The sequence below is a fragment of the Aaosphaeria arxii genome (assembly GCF_010015735.1).
Source record: "Aaosphaeria arxii CBS 175.79 unplaced genomic scaffold BU24scaffold_12, whole genome shotgun sequence".
In the NCBI taxonomy this organism is placed as follows: domain Eukaryota; kingdom Fungi; phylum Ascomycota; class Dothideomycetes; order Pleosporales; genus Aaosphaeria; species Aaosphaeria arxii.
In genome coordinates this window covers 435517-453724 of record NW_022983485.1, presented here as the reverse complement: position 1 = coordinate 453724, position 18208 = coordinate 435517, and the positions used below count along the sequence as shown (strand labels likewise).

Below are 18208 nucleotides of genomic sequence, written 5' to 3'. Positions count from 1 at the left end.
TCCCCTCATAGCTGTTGTCTTGATTTGCCAATACTTGAGACCTAACTACGAGTAAATACTGTTCATGCACATTATTGCTGCGACACATAGTTCATTATTGGACAGGTCCTTGCTTGTAATACGAGCTTTCATCATTTCTGGAGACTTGAAGCCATACTAAACCCCGGATTTCCTTAAAGAGAATAATCGTCTGAGCCATCTCGCCATCATATGTTCTATACGTTTTAAATAGAAACATCTTGTCATCTGCTACCTCGTAACTAGTCCTCCATTCCAATGAGGAAAATCTCTCCACGTGTTCCAAATAAAAATGTTAGGCTCGCCATAATGAGGAGTTGTTGCCGTTTTCCCAATAGGCCTTTACCAACGGTGAAGGATGCAGGAACTAGAGCTATAGCACTCTAAAGGATTTGATAGAGAAGATCTAGCATTCGGTACCATTGAGACCATCGCCAGGAAAGTCTTAAAATCCTTCAATGACCATCGCTTGAGCTATCATCAGGTGACGACCCTCCTTGATCATTTTCGTCTTCATCATCATCGATGTCATCGTCTCCCTCTGCTTCTGCTCCTCCATGTTCGTCATCTTCATCCTCCTCATCGTCGTCATCGACTCCGCTTTCCTCCCAAGATCCCCACTCGAAATTACGTTCGTACTCAGAGGAATCATCACTGAGACCATCATAACCATCTCTAATGGCTTTCTCCATTTCGAATCTTCGAGTATAGTCCACAGGTACCTGAACATATTGCGTGCCATTCCATCGAGTCTCCTTTTGAGGTGTGTCAAAGTAGCCTTCGGCATCTACGAAACAACTCTCACCACGCATGAACGAATCGATTCCAACATATTCCACCCGCAGCGATTCTGTGAGCTTTTCTGGTATAGCCTTACGTCGCCGAACCTTGTTCGGGTGGGCAGTGACGATCCGGACACTTTTCAGAGCCGGACATGTTTTCTCGCGAACAGTTAAAAAGTCTTGAAAATCGGCGAGCGAGACTCCGTCGCATCCTGCCCCGAAAAGTATGTCCAATTGCTCCAAAGAAGGCGGTAGTACATTGCGAAGTTTCTTTTCGTCCGGGTAGTCGTAGTTGCTCTCATTTGCTTCGACGAACTTGAAGTCATCTGCATCCACTTCAATTTTCTTCAGCGCCGTGAATTCAGCCAGTGATGGGATATCCACTTGCATGCCCGGGTGGTCGCTTTGGTATTGTCGGAGTCCAAAATATTCCAAGGTTTTCCTGTGACGGCTTAAAGATTCGACAAGCTGTGCTGGGTTCACACACTCGAGGCACACAAGCTTGCGACCCAAGGACATGAAGAATGATCTCAAAGCGCAACAGGCTCTGAGCAAGGTCTCCATATCGGGATATGGGATTGCGCTGTACTCCAATCGGATTGTGCTCAGGAACAACGATCGAGGGGGTAGATACAGAGGTATAATGGGTCCGTTCACCACGCTGCACGATGCCACGTTCATTTCGAGTGTCTGCAGCTTTTTGCTCAGCAGTTGGCGTTCCAAGGTAGCAATATGAAAGGGGATTAGGCCACTGTCACCCGAAACAGTCAGTCTACGCAGTTCAGGAAAGTCGAAGCCATCTAGATCCCAGCCCAAAGAAAGGGGATCTGGGGACACCCCATCGAGCCTGATAGCTTGTAGATTTGGCGAGAGCGATAAGAGAAGAATGATCAAGGCGTCTTCTAGTCCTAGTCGAATGTGATCACAGAACCTGCGATCTAACGGCACATCCCCATCCTTCATATCGTCGTCGTAAACATTTGGAGGCAAAACCAATTCGTCCGACCTCGACAACATTCCTTCGAAATCTTTCATTATTTTCAGTATAGGACTTCTTTCTTTGAAGGACAGGATGTCAGTGATCAATCCTTGGGCCTTTGCACATTCTGTGAGTTTCTGGTATTGGTCTTTCGTCATCATGCGTTCTCGTCGTCGACGGTCATCTGGATCCTCGTCGAGAAGCCTTGACAGGGAAAACCAAGGTCGCAAGCGTACGGTTTTGATGGATCTCCCATCAATTTCACCATCTATGATTCTGTTGATAACATCGACAAATGAATTTCCCATGATATGGACATTGTTGTATTCTCGGTGGAGAGATGATTTCGTCGTTTCGCGTAGACCCTTACAGACCAGCGACACATTTAGTAAATCGATCTGTTCCAAGTATCCTGCAATTTCTAGAACAAGTTCTGGGCTGAGTTGAAGAAAAGACATGATGAGAATTTTGAGCGGCGAGGTGGGTAGAAAGTCCTCTGATTGAGAGCCCCTCTGTGGAAATTCACAGTATAAGTAGATTCCGATGCGCGTTGAAGAGGAGAGGATGCAGGCTTCAGAAGCGCGCAAAGTCGCGCTATAAATGTACCCCCGCATACACTGACTCTGTGTGTTTTCTGCATGTTACACGAAGTCAAGATAGGCGAAACAGCTTTCATGAAAGGTTTCATATTCGATCAATTCTTAATTATCTACTTAATACCGACGCTCTCTCTATTCTTCAAATTTACGTTGTTCAAGTAAGTGATGGTCTTGACGAAGCATTCAGTCATCAATCATACCAATCCCATACGAGTTTCTCCGTGCATATTGTTACGGGACTCCGAGCAATTGTTGTCAAGCGTTGCTACAATATCATATCAGGGGCGTATTTATCTATTCTAGTGGGAAGGCAACCTCGGTGAGTTCGGTATCTATCGTTGATTGGTACCATTTTCGGTGGGTTTTGCTATTGTGGCTTTCGAATGTAAGTGCACAGCAGCAATTTTGACTCAACAATTCGAAATTGCGGTATCACCATTTCACCAGCTGCAGCGACCCCGCAAAAGAAAAAAAAATCGAATTCGTAGCGATAAATCCGTGTAACAATGGAGATGCAATCATAGAGTAGGGGATATGGCTAGCCTAATACGGCTAGAACCGTCGGCATGCTGAGGCGAGTCACGGCAGCTATCCCGTCATCTTTGTCATCTTTTCAACATGAACTTTGATCTTTTCTCCCAGTTTCTTTCTGAGTACGGAGTACGTTGACGAGATATAATGGGGAAGAAAAGCAACAATGGAAGTCAGCCATCGGAGAGGACGCCGCTATTGCACCCCGATCCCGAGCTGTTAGATGGCTCTGCCATTGAGGAGAACGCGATACAAACAGTAGAATCTCACAGTCAAGGAGCTCTTCAACCAGGGGTCTTTCCGGACGGTGGAAGGACACGGAGTTACTCACATAGCCATTGGCTTGCGCCAGACGAAGATGCAAGTGGTCGACCTGAACCCGAATTCGTCGCAGAGTTTGGGGAGAATGGATTAATCGCGAATCTTTCAAGAACCAAGTTCCGATTCATTTTTGGAGGCATCCTGCTGGGTTACCTGGTGAGTAGTTTATATTGGTCGATGAATGCTACTAATTCCTTGATAGGTGGCCATGTTCGACTCTACACTTATGGCATCAAGTCATCCAGTCATTACTTCCTATTTCAATGCCTCTAATTCGGCTTCATGGTTATCTACTTCGTTTCTACTCACCTCAACATCTCTCCAACCACTTTTCGGTCGCGTCTCGGACACCATTGGTCGCCGTCCACTGTATCTCATGGGCATTGCATGGCTGGCAGCAACGACCGCTTGGTGTGCTTTGGCGCAAAGCATTGGAAGTTTCATTGCCGCAAGAGCATTTTGTGGTTTCGGTGCTGCGGGAGTTCTAGCGATGGGTAGGTTCAGATGTTGACTCTCGTTGTGCTTTGGATTAATAGATTCTAAGGGAATATCATGACGAACGACCTGGTCAGCATTCAAGTCCGAGGCACTTACCAAGCTTATATCAACTTATTCTATGGCGGCGGATCTGCTGCAGGTGCCGCCTTTGGAGGTTTCCTTTGCGATAAACTGGGATGGCGTATGACCTTTGCTCTTCAAATTCCCCTGCTGCTTGTTATCTTCCTGAATGCTGTGTTCACTACACCATCGAATCTCGGCCCACAGCTGGCGAAGCGTTCTGGAAAAGGCTTGCGGGAGGCATTGAAGGACTTTGACTTCGCTGGATCTTTTCTTCTAACAAGCTCAGTTGCATTTTTGATCTTGGGTCTCAATCTGGGTGGAAATGTCTATCCTTGGAAACATCCTCTCGTAATCACAGCCCTTATTCTTGCCGTCCTTGCTGGTGGAGCTCTCATCTATGCCGAATCGAAGGCTTCAAGACCTGTCATGCCTCTGGCCATGCTTTTCAGCAGGCCGCGAGGCAACTTGGTCTTCAACAATTTCTTCGCACAAGTTGGCATAAACACAATCATCTTCAACGCACCTCTGTACTTCCAAGCCGTCAAGCTCGAGTCCGCCTCTCTATCTGGATTTCGTCTTGCTGGTCCGTCAGTAGGTTTGACAATCTGTGGAGTGTCTGCTGGGTTCATCATGACAGCAACCGGCAAGACACGATGGCTCATCGTTGTCGGTTCGTTGGGCATGCTGTTGGGAGGAATTTGTATGTCCGTAATGTGGGATGGCATACCAGAATGGGTAGCTACCCTCTTCCTCTTCCCACCGAGTATTGGCCAGGGACTCTCCTTTCCAGCGTCCTCCATCGCCGTCCTCGCGACGAGCACGCAAGCCGATCAGGCAGTCATGACGAGTACTCTGATTCTCTGGCGAAGCCTGGGTATCGTGATGGGCGTTTCACTAAGCAGCCTGATTCTCCAAAATGCCTTGACAGCCTATCTTCACGACCTCGTCACCGGTCCCGACAAGGACGAGGTACGTACTACCTTGGATTTTTCGTTTTCGAACTCGCCGCAGCATTCATCTCTAACCGCATTTTTCTCATGCAGATCATACTCCGTGTACGACAATCGGTCCGCTCTATTATCGCCCTTGAACCCAAGACACGAAGCCAAGGTACGTTCCAAGAAGAAACAGAAACCCTTCGTTCCTCACACATGTTCTGCCCTCCCTACCTAGTACACAGCCCCCAAAACTAATGGCATGAATCCTACTAGTCATCGATGCATACTCGCGAAGTCTGAAGATTACATTCATCTCGGCCATTGCTGTTTTCGTGATAGTCAATGCGCTGTTAATCCCCGTTCGCCTTCCAAATCTTAAGAACAAGGAGGCGGAGGAGAGACAATCACACCAAGCGCAGAACACGAACACGTCAAGTGGTGACGAGGAATAAAGTGGATCGACCCTAGAGACTATCTGGCCAATGGGTCTCTAGAAGACGCAATGCATTATCGATTTCGTACCCGGTTGTGGAATCCATGCGAAATGCGTTATTGTTGTGGGGAAATAAAAAAGTGACAACGGCTTCCTGCGGGAAGGCAGTGCACGCATATTAGCACTTGTAACAGTGTACAGACAGACTATCACCATGAGCGAATATGTCTCATGCCGATGCTGATCGAAAAAGATAACAAAGGAATGCAATATTCGACCATACTCCATTTTTTACTGCAAGGTCGTCTTGGTACTAGTTTGTCCAGACAATGAATCGATCCCCACATGGTTCCCACTCAGGGCCTCGTATCATCACGTCTAATTCACCAATTACCCGTACCCCTTCCACTTCAACCCACTACCCCGATTCATTCACATCGTCCAAAGAATTGGCAAAAAAATGACCACATCCTGATTCGAACAGGAAGCCTTCAGGAATCTCCAAGGATACTGGAATCTGACGCGCTACCGTTGCGCCATGCGGCCAGTGAATGAAGAAGAAACGATCAAACGATCAGTTCTATTCGTAGATGACTAATCTGTGAAGTTAAATCATTCACATTCAAAGACAGAAGAATCAGAGGACGTAGATGCACACAATCTGGACACGGGGATTCAAAAGTGTGCGGTGGGGCACAAGGGCCGGCCAGAACGCAATTGTCCTTTGTTTGGTTAAATGTGCGTCTCAGTGTGCATTATTCTATCAATCTAGAATATATTGAGATTAGCGGACATTCGCTAGACCCGCGTACAACTGGCCCAACTTGACTTCGAAGCTCAGGTCTATCTGTTTCTCTGCTACGACTCTGAGAATTTGTTTATTTTATAACTGCTTTCTGGCGGCATATCTGGGTACTGGTAGATTATAGGAAAACGATGGTTGAAATTTGAACCACCATAGTTTGAGAGTCGACCTCGTTCAGCGTTTGCTATAATCTCAGAGCCTAATACTTGACTTTCTGACAATTGCCTACCATAGTCAGCACGCAAGGCAACTATCATTTTCAGTCAAGTTCATTCCTAACGCCTAACCACCAGTAGTTTACGGTTGTCGTTCATCAGCTCATGAGACATTAGCTGAAATCAGCGGACACCGGTCCACGACTTGGCCTCATAGAACCCTCTAACACATCAGAAACCCATGATGTGCAATAATGCGAACAAAGCACCTGAAAATCCTAAGCTTCAAACCCTCCCAATCAACCTCGGCGCGGCAAAAAATTCACCGGACCCCCCGAAACGCCATACATCATACACAAAACGCGAGCGCCTGCGTCTGCGCCACATTCATTGATGCACCGCCACACGCCACATTTCTCAAACCCAACCTCCTCAACCACGGCACTCCGCTCGGCAAAGATAATTTAGTTGCCTCATGGTACGTGACGTCTTTGATATTCGTAACAATCTTTCAATGCACATCATGAGGGACGGGGGGGTATCACGAGGCTCAATCATCTCGCCGCTGGCGTCAGCCCTGATGTCTTTAGCTTTGAGACGGACATCAAGGGGATTACAGGATTGAAACGGGCTATGCTATGGAATTGAGGCTCAGTGCTACAATCCCACACTGCGATTCTTTACCTTCGATTATGGATGAATGAATTAACGGCGTCAATGTCGGTGTCTCTTGATTACGCCGCGTGGACGCCCGTTTCGTGGCAGTCCTTGAGGCTGGCTAGCTTCGAGGCGGATATCAAGCCTTGTGATCTTGAAGACGAGGGCGAAGGGAAGCTCTCGTCATCGCGACACAAGGTGTCTACGTACGTCTAGACGGACGGACATGCCAGAAACCAGATGAGGCGATAAGAGAGCCGCGCATTCAGCGAGAAGCGCAAAGCCTCGAGGCTCCATCGTAGAACACTGCGTACGAGCGCTAGCTTACGGCTCGTGAAGAGGGTTCCTGAATAGGGAAGAGGATGTGCATTCCGCGAAGGATTCACTATTGGTACCTTTTGCCCTCTATGCTGGGCCTCGCATGTGTAATTAGCTTGCTTGTTTGGGAAATATGTTTTGGCGGTGTGAAGAATTATGTAGACATGGGCGTAAACGTGCCTCCTGAATGGCAGTCATCAAGGACTTGAGTTATACAATCTTACAGTGTATGTACAGTGCCTCACAACCACATATGTACAAGACTACAGAAATTATACAAGAGAAATTACCGCCAAGTAGAGTCGGTGACATCTACGCCCACCTTTCCCATCCAATCCATCCCACGACGAAATACCTATGCAATTCGTCACGTTTCAGAACCACCCTGCAGTCAATCATCTCGCACGAGACACCCGTAGGTAGGTGACAGGTCGTTGACCCAAGATCTCGGGAAGAATATCCAAAACGCAACGATCTGAGACAATGCCTTCTCTTTCGCGCGCCTGAAATGTGCATCCGTTCGCATGATGCGAGGGGGCGGCGCAGCATGTACCAAGTACCGTAAAGTAGAGCTTACTGTATGCAATAATCAACGACAAGACAAGAACCGAGACAAAATAAAGGAGGACAATGAACTTGCGCCCACTATCTCAGGGGGAGGTGGATTTTCTTCGAGGCGTGGAAAGAAGAATTCTCCGTGATCTGAGATTATTCATTCATTATTGACTATTGCTCAGGAAGAAGAGAAATCGCTCTTACGGAGTACCTCTGTTGAGAAGTTCGTTCTGGAGGGGTTTTTTGCACAGCCTCCCTCAGCCAAGGAAATCTACAATGCCTAGCACTTCTGGCTTAATTCGATTAATCTCTCCCGAAGGCGAAGAAATATCGAAGAAGGGAAAAGAATCATCGGGTGTAGTCCTTCGGTGCCTCTCCGGTATGAAGTTGCATATCGATAACCGTAGTATGTATGCCATTCGCATCAATAACGTCGATGGAGCATTTCATTTCTTGGCGCATCCCGGCCTCCGACGCCGCTCGCTGCGAGAAGAGCCAAGATAATCACGCCGAAGAAAACCGCATAATCAACTAGCCGAAGGTCAGGTAACTACATACCTAATTGAGAAGCCGGTCGGTTGCTCATCGTACACCTTACTTGATTTTTAAACGAAGAGAGAGATACAAGTACTTGGTTGGTATCGGGGTTGGGTTGGCAGTGGAGGCTGTGTGCAGGTAACTGTGGGTCCCGACCGCGGATGCGAAAGGCTGCGAGAGCGCGTGTGAAACTGCCTGAAGCTGGTTAGTGCAGGCCTTCCCAGGCGTGCTTGATGAATAGATGTTGTTACATGTACGAGTACGGGATGGATGGGTGTGATCTGCAAGATGTGCGTGAACTGTAGTAGACGAGGTATGGTAAGCAAGGGCAAATTGAAGTCTGACCGATCGACAGTCATGATGGGAACGTATTCGTATGTATGGACTATGTATGTACACAGTAAGAGGGGAGGCAAATGGCAAGGTTGATTTCATCCTGGGAATCATATCGTTGTTGATTGATATGTGCTTATTGGTTCATGGCACAGGAAGTTCAGTTGTGCCTGAGATTTTCATTCTAGGCGGTAATGTTCGGAGGTGCTTGCTGCCTTGTCTAGATTATTTTTGATGTTGTTAGTCGTGACGTCGACCGTGTAAATTCGGGATACGAGACACACCGGCCTCAGGGTCGTGATACAACCTCGTGACGGACGCATAATTGGCCTGGAAACCACGGTATGACGTCGCACAGCGTCGTCGAGTAGAATTGAATGGACAAGCTCAAGCGACGCGATGGTTGCCTCCGTGAGCTTGACAGGGACGTGGGAGCGCAATCGTAGATGGATAGGGTGTACGATGCGCAGCGAATGTACTCCGTAAGACTGTACCTACATACGAGCGACGATGTTGTGTTGTGCAATAATTTATGTTTTGTATTAGAGTGATGTCTCGGTAATTCCAACGGCCGACGTCGATTGTTTTGTGGTATAAGTGGTCAAACCCAATCGATTGGAAGTCTGATATCAAAATACACTCGACCACTAGTGTGACATTACTTGAGTGTTTGAAATACTTCAAACACGACCCAGCAGAACGAACGCGCTGGATTATTCTGGAATTAGACACCACGAGTCTCATCCAATAGATCAATATATACATATAAATAGTTGATAGAACCCCGGTATTCATTTGTTACGAGCTATTTCTGCAAAGAAAGAGATTGCGAGAAATCCAGGGCAGTGGAAGGATTACTCCAGCAAACGAATGTAGATCTGTTTTTGGGTTATGCGAACAAGAGAGTGAACGCTTTGGGGGCCAACTATATGCAGGTACGCGGTCAGATTCATGCCTTATCAGAAACATATCCCAATGGGGGCCAAAGTGAAATGGTTCGCCCACGAGACTTGAGGATCGTTCACCAGTGTATAGATGCGTAGATCAAACTTTTGAGTCAGCATTACATGAAGTATGGCATTTCATGAAAATCAATAGGTATTTGAGAGAGATAGGCGACGTCAGAATTTCGAGGAATGTACTGTGTATGGTTTAGATGATACGTATGTACAGAGTATTATCATGACTTTTCTTTGTTTTCGATCTGGATTATGATAAGGTAGGAACCAACCAATGTATGTGTTACCTCCTAGATAGTTGGCCAATAGTGACGAATACTGAACTGGTGAACAATATTGGTGATCATTTCATATTAAAAGATTGTCATCATGAGAGCAAAATATGGTCATTCAACCTTTGGCATGGTTCGAATAGGCGAGGTCGCTTAGCGCCCTGGACTGTGATTGGTAGGCCGAGGTGCACCGACAGGCAGGCTCGTGAAGACTTCATTGATTGGCTCGCAAGTCTGGAAGAGGACAAAAGTTTAAGCTGCATGCTAGCCGGCACCAATGCGTTCTTGATTTTGAACACTAAAATGTTCTGTGGGGCAGACCACCGAAACGTTCCATGTGCATCCCTGGGCTGGTATCCTACTCCATTGTCATTGATGAGAGTTCTAGTTTTTGTTCAATGAGGTCCAGTAAGTCGAGATGCGCCATTCAAGTCAACACCGATGATGACCGAGTGATTGTGTTCATCTGTCGACACCAAGGTAAGCGAGAAGACCAATGGCTGGCTGATATCAAGGTCGATCGCGGTTGCACTTGGGCCCACCAACGTTGTTTTTGCTTTGTCGGAGATCTAGTGGAAGCGTTCAATTCGGGACAAGACCTACATCATCTACTCTTCACCGATAGAGACGAGCTGCTTTGCTCTGCGATGTGATCGCCAATGTACACCAGATATCCTTTCGGCGTTGGAAAATCCTGTTTGGTAAAAAACACAACAGCATGATGCTCACATGAGATACATTCCAGAGAGATCAGGCTAGTCCATGAGACTAGTCAAGAGTCGAGACAGACCTGGTTGCGACCTGCATGTGCCTGCTGCACCCGCAGCGGCGACAGCCATGGTCTCCCGCTGATTATTGAGCAGCTCAACCTTAGATGCGGAGTACAATGCACTATACGCCAGATTGAGTTCTTGAGTCCCGTCTCAGCGGCTCCTTTTCGACGACAGCCTTTGCTCGACGAGCTTCCGGTTTCAGGTCTTGTGTGTTCTCAGCATTGAGGCTATGTCACGAAACCAAGAAGCATGGCATTTGCGTGGTTTCTCGTAGTACCAAGCATCACGATGGGCAACCGTGTGGTTCTTGGACGGTTGATTTGCAGTTTCACGCCCCTTACGCCATCGCGCACCCATCGGGACATGGGGAGCAATTGGCTTCCCGGCGGCAGATACAGATGCAGCTGCGGGAAGGCCAACACGACAACACAACACGGGTGGCCAAATGAGATTCCAAGTTGTCGCGCGCTTGGCTTCGCTGAACGTCTGACTTGAACATGGCGCTACGTCTTGTTTTGGCAGAAAGCAAAGTCTGAAGATCGACAGGGTGGTAGTTTGGCACTATCAGGGACTGCGATGAATGGTGGTGGTGGTGATAGTATCACGTCTAGATCACGCTGGTGGGTTGCTAGATGGGACGAAGCATTTGGCGAGGCTATGCTGGCGGCAAAGTCGACCAACAACAACAACGGAAGGGCAACATCGGAGGATATGGCCGACAGAGCATTCGGTCCGCCAAATGGACTATTAGAGCGAGGCGAACAATCCAAGGCCAACGAATAGGTAGATTGAGCTTCGGGTTTAGGGGTGGAGGACACAGGACAGAGGACTGACGTTATTTACCCCGTGCCTACCTATGTAATTAATCGACCATGATTTATCGCGCACAATCTCTGTCCTCGGGGACGGGGATAGGGCCAGGGAAGGCAAGGCAGGACAGGGCGCGAGAAGGAGTCGGGCACAGATCTGACGTTGCGACTTGCTAAACACGCGGCAAGTTACTGCTCGCTGACCTTCGGCGGGCTGCTGCATAGGCTCTTGGCCGACATGAGGGCGTGAGGGCGCGAGGAGAGCAAGGCAGAGGATTTAATCAACGGTGCACGACAACGACGACGATGTTCGCGACAAATCAGAGCGGGAAAGGAGGTGAAGATGTATGTAGTAGTGAACTTATGAAGATACTCGTACTGTACTCCGTAGTGTACATGATGTTGATGAATGAGGACGATGAAGATGATGTGCATCTTTTGGTTAGCGGGCGAAGGGGTACGGCAGGTCCCGAGATAGGTTTAGCGTGGCGGAGAAGGAGAACACGAGAACCGAGATTTGTTAGTTGAAACTGCCAGATCAGAACTGCCAGCGTTTCGAGGATAAAGAAGAAGGTTAAGCAGGGCAGGCAAGTAGAGTAGGTACATAGGCATTGTGGTTCTGTCACAGACTATTGCATGTCTTTACGCGTATTATCGTAATGTATACAATCAAGCGAACGGAGATTTTTCTTGATCATGGTAGACATGGGTTGAATAGATTGCTCCGTAAACTATTGTTGTACCTAGGCATGCATGCAGAACGGAGGGCAGCAAGGTAGAGGAAGAGAGGATGACGGAGGAGGAGAAGGAGGACAGTTCAATCAATCCACCATATGCTTCACCATGTACGAGAATATGTCTGCATATTGAAGCTTGATGGGTTGTTGATAGGTTGGATGGGGTGTTGACATTGATGATGCTTGATGGCCGTTGAATGGTTGAATTAGACGACGAGGAGGGACGGGAGTGGATTCTAGTGGACATGCACACGACTCCATACTAACATCAAAACAGGAAAGCGACCTGAATAGCTCCTTCCGGTCTGCCTAGGCTTGGTCCCCAAGACCACCATACCGGATCCGGAATGGTCCCGGGGGCTGTGTAGACATCAATCCCCAAGAGTCCCCATCATGAATCCCAATCGACGTCTTTCTTCCCCCCAATATCGCCGCCCCCGATTGAACTGAGCTCTTTTCTTGTGTGCGTGTGAAGGGGGCAACTTCGAAACTTTTTTCCCTGGTTCTGCACGTAGTACTAATTACTTCAATTCTCAAAAATCCCTGGTTCGCTCCTTTCGTCCATCCATAGCAAGTCTCGATTCTTCTCTACCTCTCCCTGGCCAGCCTTCCTTTCCGATCAATACTTCTTTCGCCTACCTACACTCTACGCAATCCATCTCATAGCTACAGGCAATGCTCCATTGAAAGCTCTCAAACTGCATGATCATGAGTGGTTGTCATCAACACTGCCACAACATTGCCTCATCACAATTGCTTGCTCCGGTCCAGTCATAGGTTCATCCAGTCAACAATTCAACGACCTTGTTTTCCTCAACACCCGCTCAATCACAGGGTCGACCTCTTTCAGCTATCCCTAAAACAATCATTGCTTGACAGCTCCCATTCACTCATTCATTCTTCATTCAAACGTGCGCCCCTGCTCCACGTACCTCCTCGAGCTCAAAAAGGTGAGCTAGCAACGTTTGCCGCTTTCGTTTGTGTTAGACGCAGTGTCTGGCCCTCAGAGACACACCAAAACCACGTCTCTCAGCTTTACTGGCTGTGGCTGTGCCTTGGTTGCGTACACGTCTTTGGGATCGCTTTGACTGACTACCGGCTGTCCTAGTCGCCTCTCGTAGTCTCCGGGCATCATTCTTGATACCACCGGTAGCGACTTCTTGGAAGGCACGCTACAGAAGAAGGGAAACGTCTATTGCGAAAGCACAGCCTTGTCAAGTCGCCTTCGCCCACCCTTTATTACTTCGACCCCGTACTGCATGCCCGACTGCATGCATCACACCGGCGTGTCGCCTTAGCACATTCTTCTAATCACATTCATCCTTCCCGGGCGAACTCAGCCACCCACAAAACCTAAGCCCTCCCCACACAGGGAGTCTCATCAGCAAGGCACCCATCATGTCGGATCATAAAGACGCGGGAGAGCGGGACACACCGTCTCCTGGTCCTCGAAGGCAAAGGGCTCCTACCATCACCATTGACACTTCGGCTGTCAACCCGAACGACCCGAATATGGGAGAGTCTGTTCCCCTTGGAGATTTAGATGACAATCGTCCATCACAACAACATGACGACAATGCAGACCTGTCGCCGCAAACCAAAAACCCGCCTACCGAGCTGAGAGGAACCAATTCCTTCGATAGCAAGGAGAGCAGGCCAACATCACCCCACAACGTCTCTTCCCCGAAGTCAACCAGCGGAAACCCACAAAACTTTCTATCCGTCCCAGGAGCACGCTCTCGCGGTAACTCGCTCGATTCAACAACAGAGAACGGCGAATCAGCATCGACTGGAACTTACCTCGCTTCCTCGCAAGGAGATACTCTGCATGGAGAGGTCGCGGCTCACGATTTGATCAATGACAAGGATGCGCTTACTCCAGATCCCGGTACCGAGGCCGATTTCCAAGTGGAGGATAACAAATTTGCCTTCTCGCCTGGGCAGCTCTCCAAACTTCTCAATCCTAAAAACCTGGCGGCTTTCCATGCCTTGGGCGGTTTGGATGGCATTGAGAAAGGATTAAGAACGGACAGGAAGTCAGGCTTGAGCGTCGACGAAGACCGTTGGCACGACAGCATCTCCTTCGAAGAAGCGACCACCCCCAACTCTGCACAGACACCTACAAAAGGCGCCGATCTTGCACGAAATGATACACCTCCTCATGCCGAGGGAGGAAAAGATGGCTTCTCGGATCGCAAGCGTGTTTTTAGCGACAACAGGCTGCCCGAACGAAAGCCAAAGAGCATTCTCCAATTGGCGTGGATGGCTTACAACGACAAAGTGCTCCTTTTGCTTTCCGGCGCTGCGGCTATCTCGCTCGCTCTAGGTTTATACCAAACCTTTGGTGTTAAGCACAAGCCCGGTGAGCCAAAGGTGGAATGGATCGAAGGCGTGGCCATTATTGTGGCCATCCTTGTAGTCGTCATTGTCGGTGCACTTAATGATTGGGAGAAAGAGCGTCAGTTCGTTAGACTCAACAAGAAGAAGGAAGACCGCTTCGTAAAATGTGTTCGGTCCGGAAATATTCGTGAGGTTTCAGTTCATGACATCCTTGTCGGAGACGTCGTCAACCTGGAACCCGGAGATTTGGTCCCTGTGGACGGTATCCTCATTCAGGGCCACGGTATCAAATGCGACGAGTCCTCTGCTACAGGCGAATCCGACCTTCTTAAGAAGACTAGCGGAGCTGAAGTGTTCCGTGCCATCGAAAACCACGAACCCCTCAAGAAGATGGATCCTTTCATCCTCTCTGGCGCCAAGGTCTCCGAAGGTGTTGGATCTTTTATGGTTACAGCAACTGGCATTAACTCTACCTATGGAAAGACGCTCATGTCCCTCCGCGAGGACAGCGAGGTCACTCCGCTCCAGGCGAAGTTGAACAACTTGGCGGAATATATTGCAAAGCTTGGTGGTGCATCAGCCCTCTTGCTTTTCATCGTTCTCTTCATAGAATTCTTAGTCCACCTCCGAACCAACGACGCCTCCCCCGCCGAGAAAGGACAGAACTTCTTGAACATCTTGATTGTGGCCATCACGGTCGTAGTTGTTGCTGTTCCAGAAGGTTTGCCACTTGCTGTTACCCTCGCCTTGGCCTTTGCTACCAGACAAATGCTTAAGGACAACAATCTCGTCCGTTTGCTTCGATCCTGCGAGACTATGGGCAATGCTACAGTCATTTGCTCCGACAAAACAGGTACCCTAACGACGAATAAGATGACCGTCGTCTCAGGAACCCTTGGGACCGCCCTTAGGTTCGGCGACCGAAAGCTCAAGGCCCCAGTAGCACCTGTCCTCGATGATGGAACAAAGGGCAAACAGTCCGTGGATTCACCTGTCGACCACCCGGATGATGTATCCCCCGCTGAGTTCGTTTCCACACTCAGCAAAGAGGTCAAGGAGTTGCTTGAACAGTCTATTGTTTTGAACACTACTGCTTTCGAAGGCGATCAAAATGGCCCTGACCCCTTTATCGGTTCTAAGACTGAGACAGCCTTGCTCAGCTTTGCACGCGACCACCTTGGAATGGGCCCTGTCAGCACTGAACGAGCGAATGCTAACATCACTCAAATCATACCCTTCGACTCTGCTATCAAATGCTCGGGAGTGGTTGTAAAGCTGAACGATGGACGGTACCGACTCTACGTAAAGGGAGCATCCGAGATTCTCTTATCTCACTGCGACAAGATCATCTCTGATGCCACCAAAGAGATTTCTGATATCCCGATTTCCGACGACAACCGCGATACCCTCGAACGTGTAATCACCACATACGCATCTCGGTCACTCAGAACTATCGGAATCGTCTATCGTGACTTTGAAAGCTGGCCTCCTCGGGAATCCCGCAAGAACGAGGACGATCCCACCATGGCCGTGTTTGAGGACATCTTTGACAAAATGGTTTTCTTGGCTATTGTTGGCATTCAGGATCCTCTTCGCGACGGTGTGCGCGAGGCTGTTCAGGACTGTCAAATGGCTGGTGTCTTTGTCCGCATGGTCACTGGTGATAATCCTCTTACAGCCAAGGCAATTGCTGAAAGTTGCGGTATCCTTGTCCCTGGCGGAGTTGTCATGGAAGGACCTACATTCAGAAAGCTCTCCAAGAAAGATATGGACGCTGTCATTCCTAAGCTCTGCGTTCTTGCTCGCTCCAGCCCTGAAGATAAACGTAAGCTGGTTAAGAGGCTCAAAGAACTCGGAGAAACTGTCGCTGTCACTGGAGATGGTACCAACGATGCTCCTGCTTTGAAGACGGCCGATGTTGGTTTCTCCATGGGTATTGCTGGAACAGAAGTCGCAAAGGAGGCCTCCGCCATCATTTTGATGGATGACAACTTCTCATCCATCGTCAAGGCTTTGCTTTGGGGCCGTGCTGTCAACGATGCCGTCAAGAAGTTCCTGCAGTTCCAGATCACCGTCAACATCACAGCTGTATTGCTCACCTTTGTCTCGGCCGTTTCCAGTGGTTCACAGGAATCAGTCCTTAACGCCGTCCAACTTCTCTGGGTCAATCTTATCATGGATACTTTCGCTGCGCTTGCGCTTGCTACTGACCCTCCTACGCGCACCTTGCTGGAGAGGAAGCCCGATCCCAAATCTGCACCGCTCATCACACTACGCATGTGGAAGATGATCATCGGCCAATCCATCTACCAGCTTACTGTTACCTTCATTCTGTACTTTGCTGGAGAGTCCATACTCTCATATGAATCTACTGAGGAGAAAGAACGCATGCCGACCCTTGTGTTCAACACCTTTGTGTGGATGCAAATTTTCAACGCTCTCAACAACCGTCGCTTGGATAATCACTTCAATGTTTTCGAAGGAATCCATCGCAATGTCTTCTTCATCATCATCATGTTCATCATGATCGGAGGCCAGACGATGATTGTTTTCGTCGGTGGTGCTGCTTTCGACGTCACACGTATTAATGGCGCTCAATGGGCATACTCAATCGTCCTCGGTGCTCTCTCACTACCAGTTGGCATGATCATTCGATTGATACCCGACGACTTGATCCGCCGATGCATTCCCGCCTTCATGAAGAGGAAGCGTACACCGGAGGTGGTTGTATCGGACGAGTACCAGTGGAACCAAGGACTGCTCGAGATCCGAGAAGAACTCGCCTTTATCAAGAAGGTCCGCGGTGGACGACTCAGCCATTTGAAGTTTGCCGTTCAGCATCCAAAGGAGATCTTCTCGAGATCCAGGTCCAGTTACTCCCTACCAGGAACTCCTAACAATGGTCCATCTAATGATCAGGACGGTTCCCCCGCTCCTCCCACTCCCGAGTCGAGAGGTCGCCGTCGCGGCAGGTCTCGTTCCAACTCGGCATTCGGGCCTGCCGCCGTCATGGCCGGTATTGTCGCCGGCAGTGTTGCCGGCTGGTCACCGATCGATCGCCATGGTGGGGAGAACGAGTCTCTCAAGTTCGGTCGCACTAGGAGTAAATCGGATTTGGAGGCTCAGGAGGGCATCGAAGTTCACCCTGACACGAAGCCAAATGACCCTATCCTAGCTCCTGGACCATCGGAGTATACCCATAATGGGCCACCAAGCCAGAACGTGGAAACCACACCGAATTTCGGAGTTGGTCCTTTCGCGGGAGATCCGAAGCTAGATGAGGATAAGAAGGCGCAATCTCCATGATGCTGTTCCATGGTGTGACCGTACTTTGAGTCCGGGGTGCGATGTTTCTCCATCTCTTTTGTTCATTTCCTTTTTCAGTGCTCCTCTACACCACTTTGCGTAATCCCCCAACATTGGCATTGCATGGCGTTCATTGGAGTATCCCATGTCGCGGGATGAGCGACAACGTGGAGGCGGTTTAGTCTATTCTGCCGTCGAAATAATATCCGTCTGTAAACTACCAACGACCACCACCAACACAATGTGCGTCTCTCTTTCGTTTTCCAATTGAGCGGCGTCTGCTGCTGGCCGCTCTCTTGTTCCTGTATTATTTAGTCTTTTTTTGTTCCTGGGTGTCGTGGGCGGATCATGTCTTGGACAGTGAGAAGCATCATCCCGAGCTTTCTCTTTTCTTGGTCCTTTGTTTCATTGCGTCATATGGGGGGCAATGGTGTTTTTGCGAGAAGGCGAGCGAGCGTGCCAGTCGACTGATCGATCATATTTGGGTAAT

General features: G+C 48.9%; 3 protein-coding genes and 1 non-coding gene across 4 annotated transcripts; 2 read left to right on the top strand and 2 right to left on the bottom strand.

Moving 5' to 3' along the window:
* Positions 1 to 284: 284 nt before the first annotated feature.
* On the bottom strand, positions 285 to 2474 carry BU24DRAFT_427993 (uncharacterized protein). The gene has a single exon (XM_033529367.1). The coding sequence runs from the start codon at positions 2235 to 2237 to the stop codon at positions 474 to 476; it is 1764 nt and encodes a 587-aa protein (XP_033378291.1). The 5' UTR covers positions 2238 to 2474; the 3' UTR covers positions 285 to 473.
* Positions 2475 to 2997: 523 nt separating this feature from the next.
* Positions 2998 to 5200, top strand: BU24DRAFT_68138 (MFS general substrate transporter). Its single transcript, XM_033534530.1, has 5 exons — positions 2998 to 3386; positions 3433 to 3724; positions 3775 to 4760; positions 4835 to 4901; positions 5003 to 5200. Exons 1-5 carry the CDS (start codon positions 3057 to 3059, stop codon positions 5179 to 5181), a joined length of 1854 nt encoding a protein of 617 aa, XP_033378290.1. The 5' UTR covers positions 2998 to 3056; the 3' UTR covers positions 5182 to 5200.
* A 423-nt stretch (positions 5201 to 5623) lies between these two features.
* BU24DRAFT_t82 lies at positions 5624 to 5708 on the bottom strand. The gene has a single exon. It is a non-coding gene; the product is annotated as a tRNA-Trp (tRNA).
* A 7762-nt stretch (positions 5709 to 13470) lies between these two features.
* On the top strand, positions 13471 to 17718 carry BU24DRAFT_436841 (calcium transporting P-type ATPase-like protein; the record flags this gene model as incomplete). The annotated part of the gene is made up of 1 exon (XM_033530179.1): positions 13471 to 17718. One exon carries the CDS (start codon positions 13471 to 13473, stop codon positions 17716 to 17718), a length of 4248 nt encoding a protein of 1415 aa, XP_033378289.1.
* Between the last annotated feature and the right edge of the window lie 490 nt (positions 17719 to 18208).

Bases quoted from the DNA above. Each gene is read 5' to 3' on its own strand.
- BU24DRAFT_68138 (XM_033534530.1), top strand. From the start codon at position 3,057: ATGGGGAAGAAAAGCAACAATGGAAGTCAGCCATCGGAGAGGACGCCG. The intron at 4,761-4,834 runs GTACGTACTACC...TTTCTCATGCAG, and splicing joins CCGGTCCCGACAAGGACGAG to ATCATACTCCGTGTACGACA. The intron at 4,902-5,002 runs GTACGTTCCAAG...GAATCCTACTAG, and splicing joins ACCCAAGACACGAAGCCAAG to TCATCGATGCATACTCGCGA.
- BU24DRAFT_427993 (XM_033529367.1), bottom strand. From the start codon at position 2,237: ATGTCTTTTCTTCAACTCAGCCCAGAACTTGTTCTAGAAATTGCAGGA.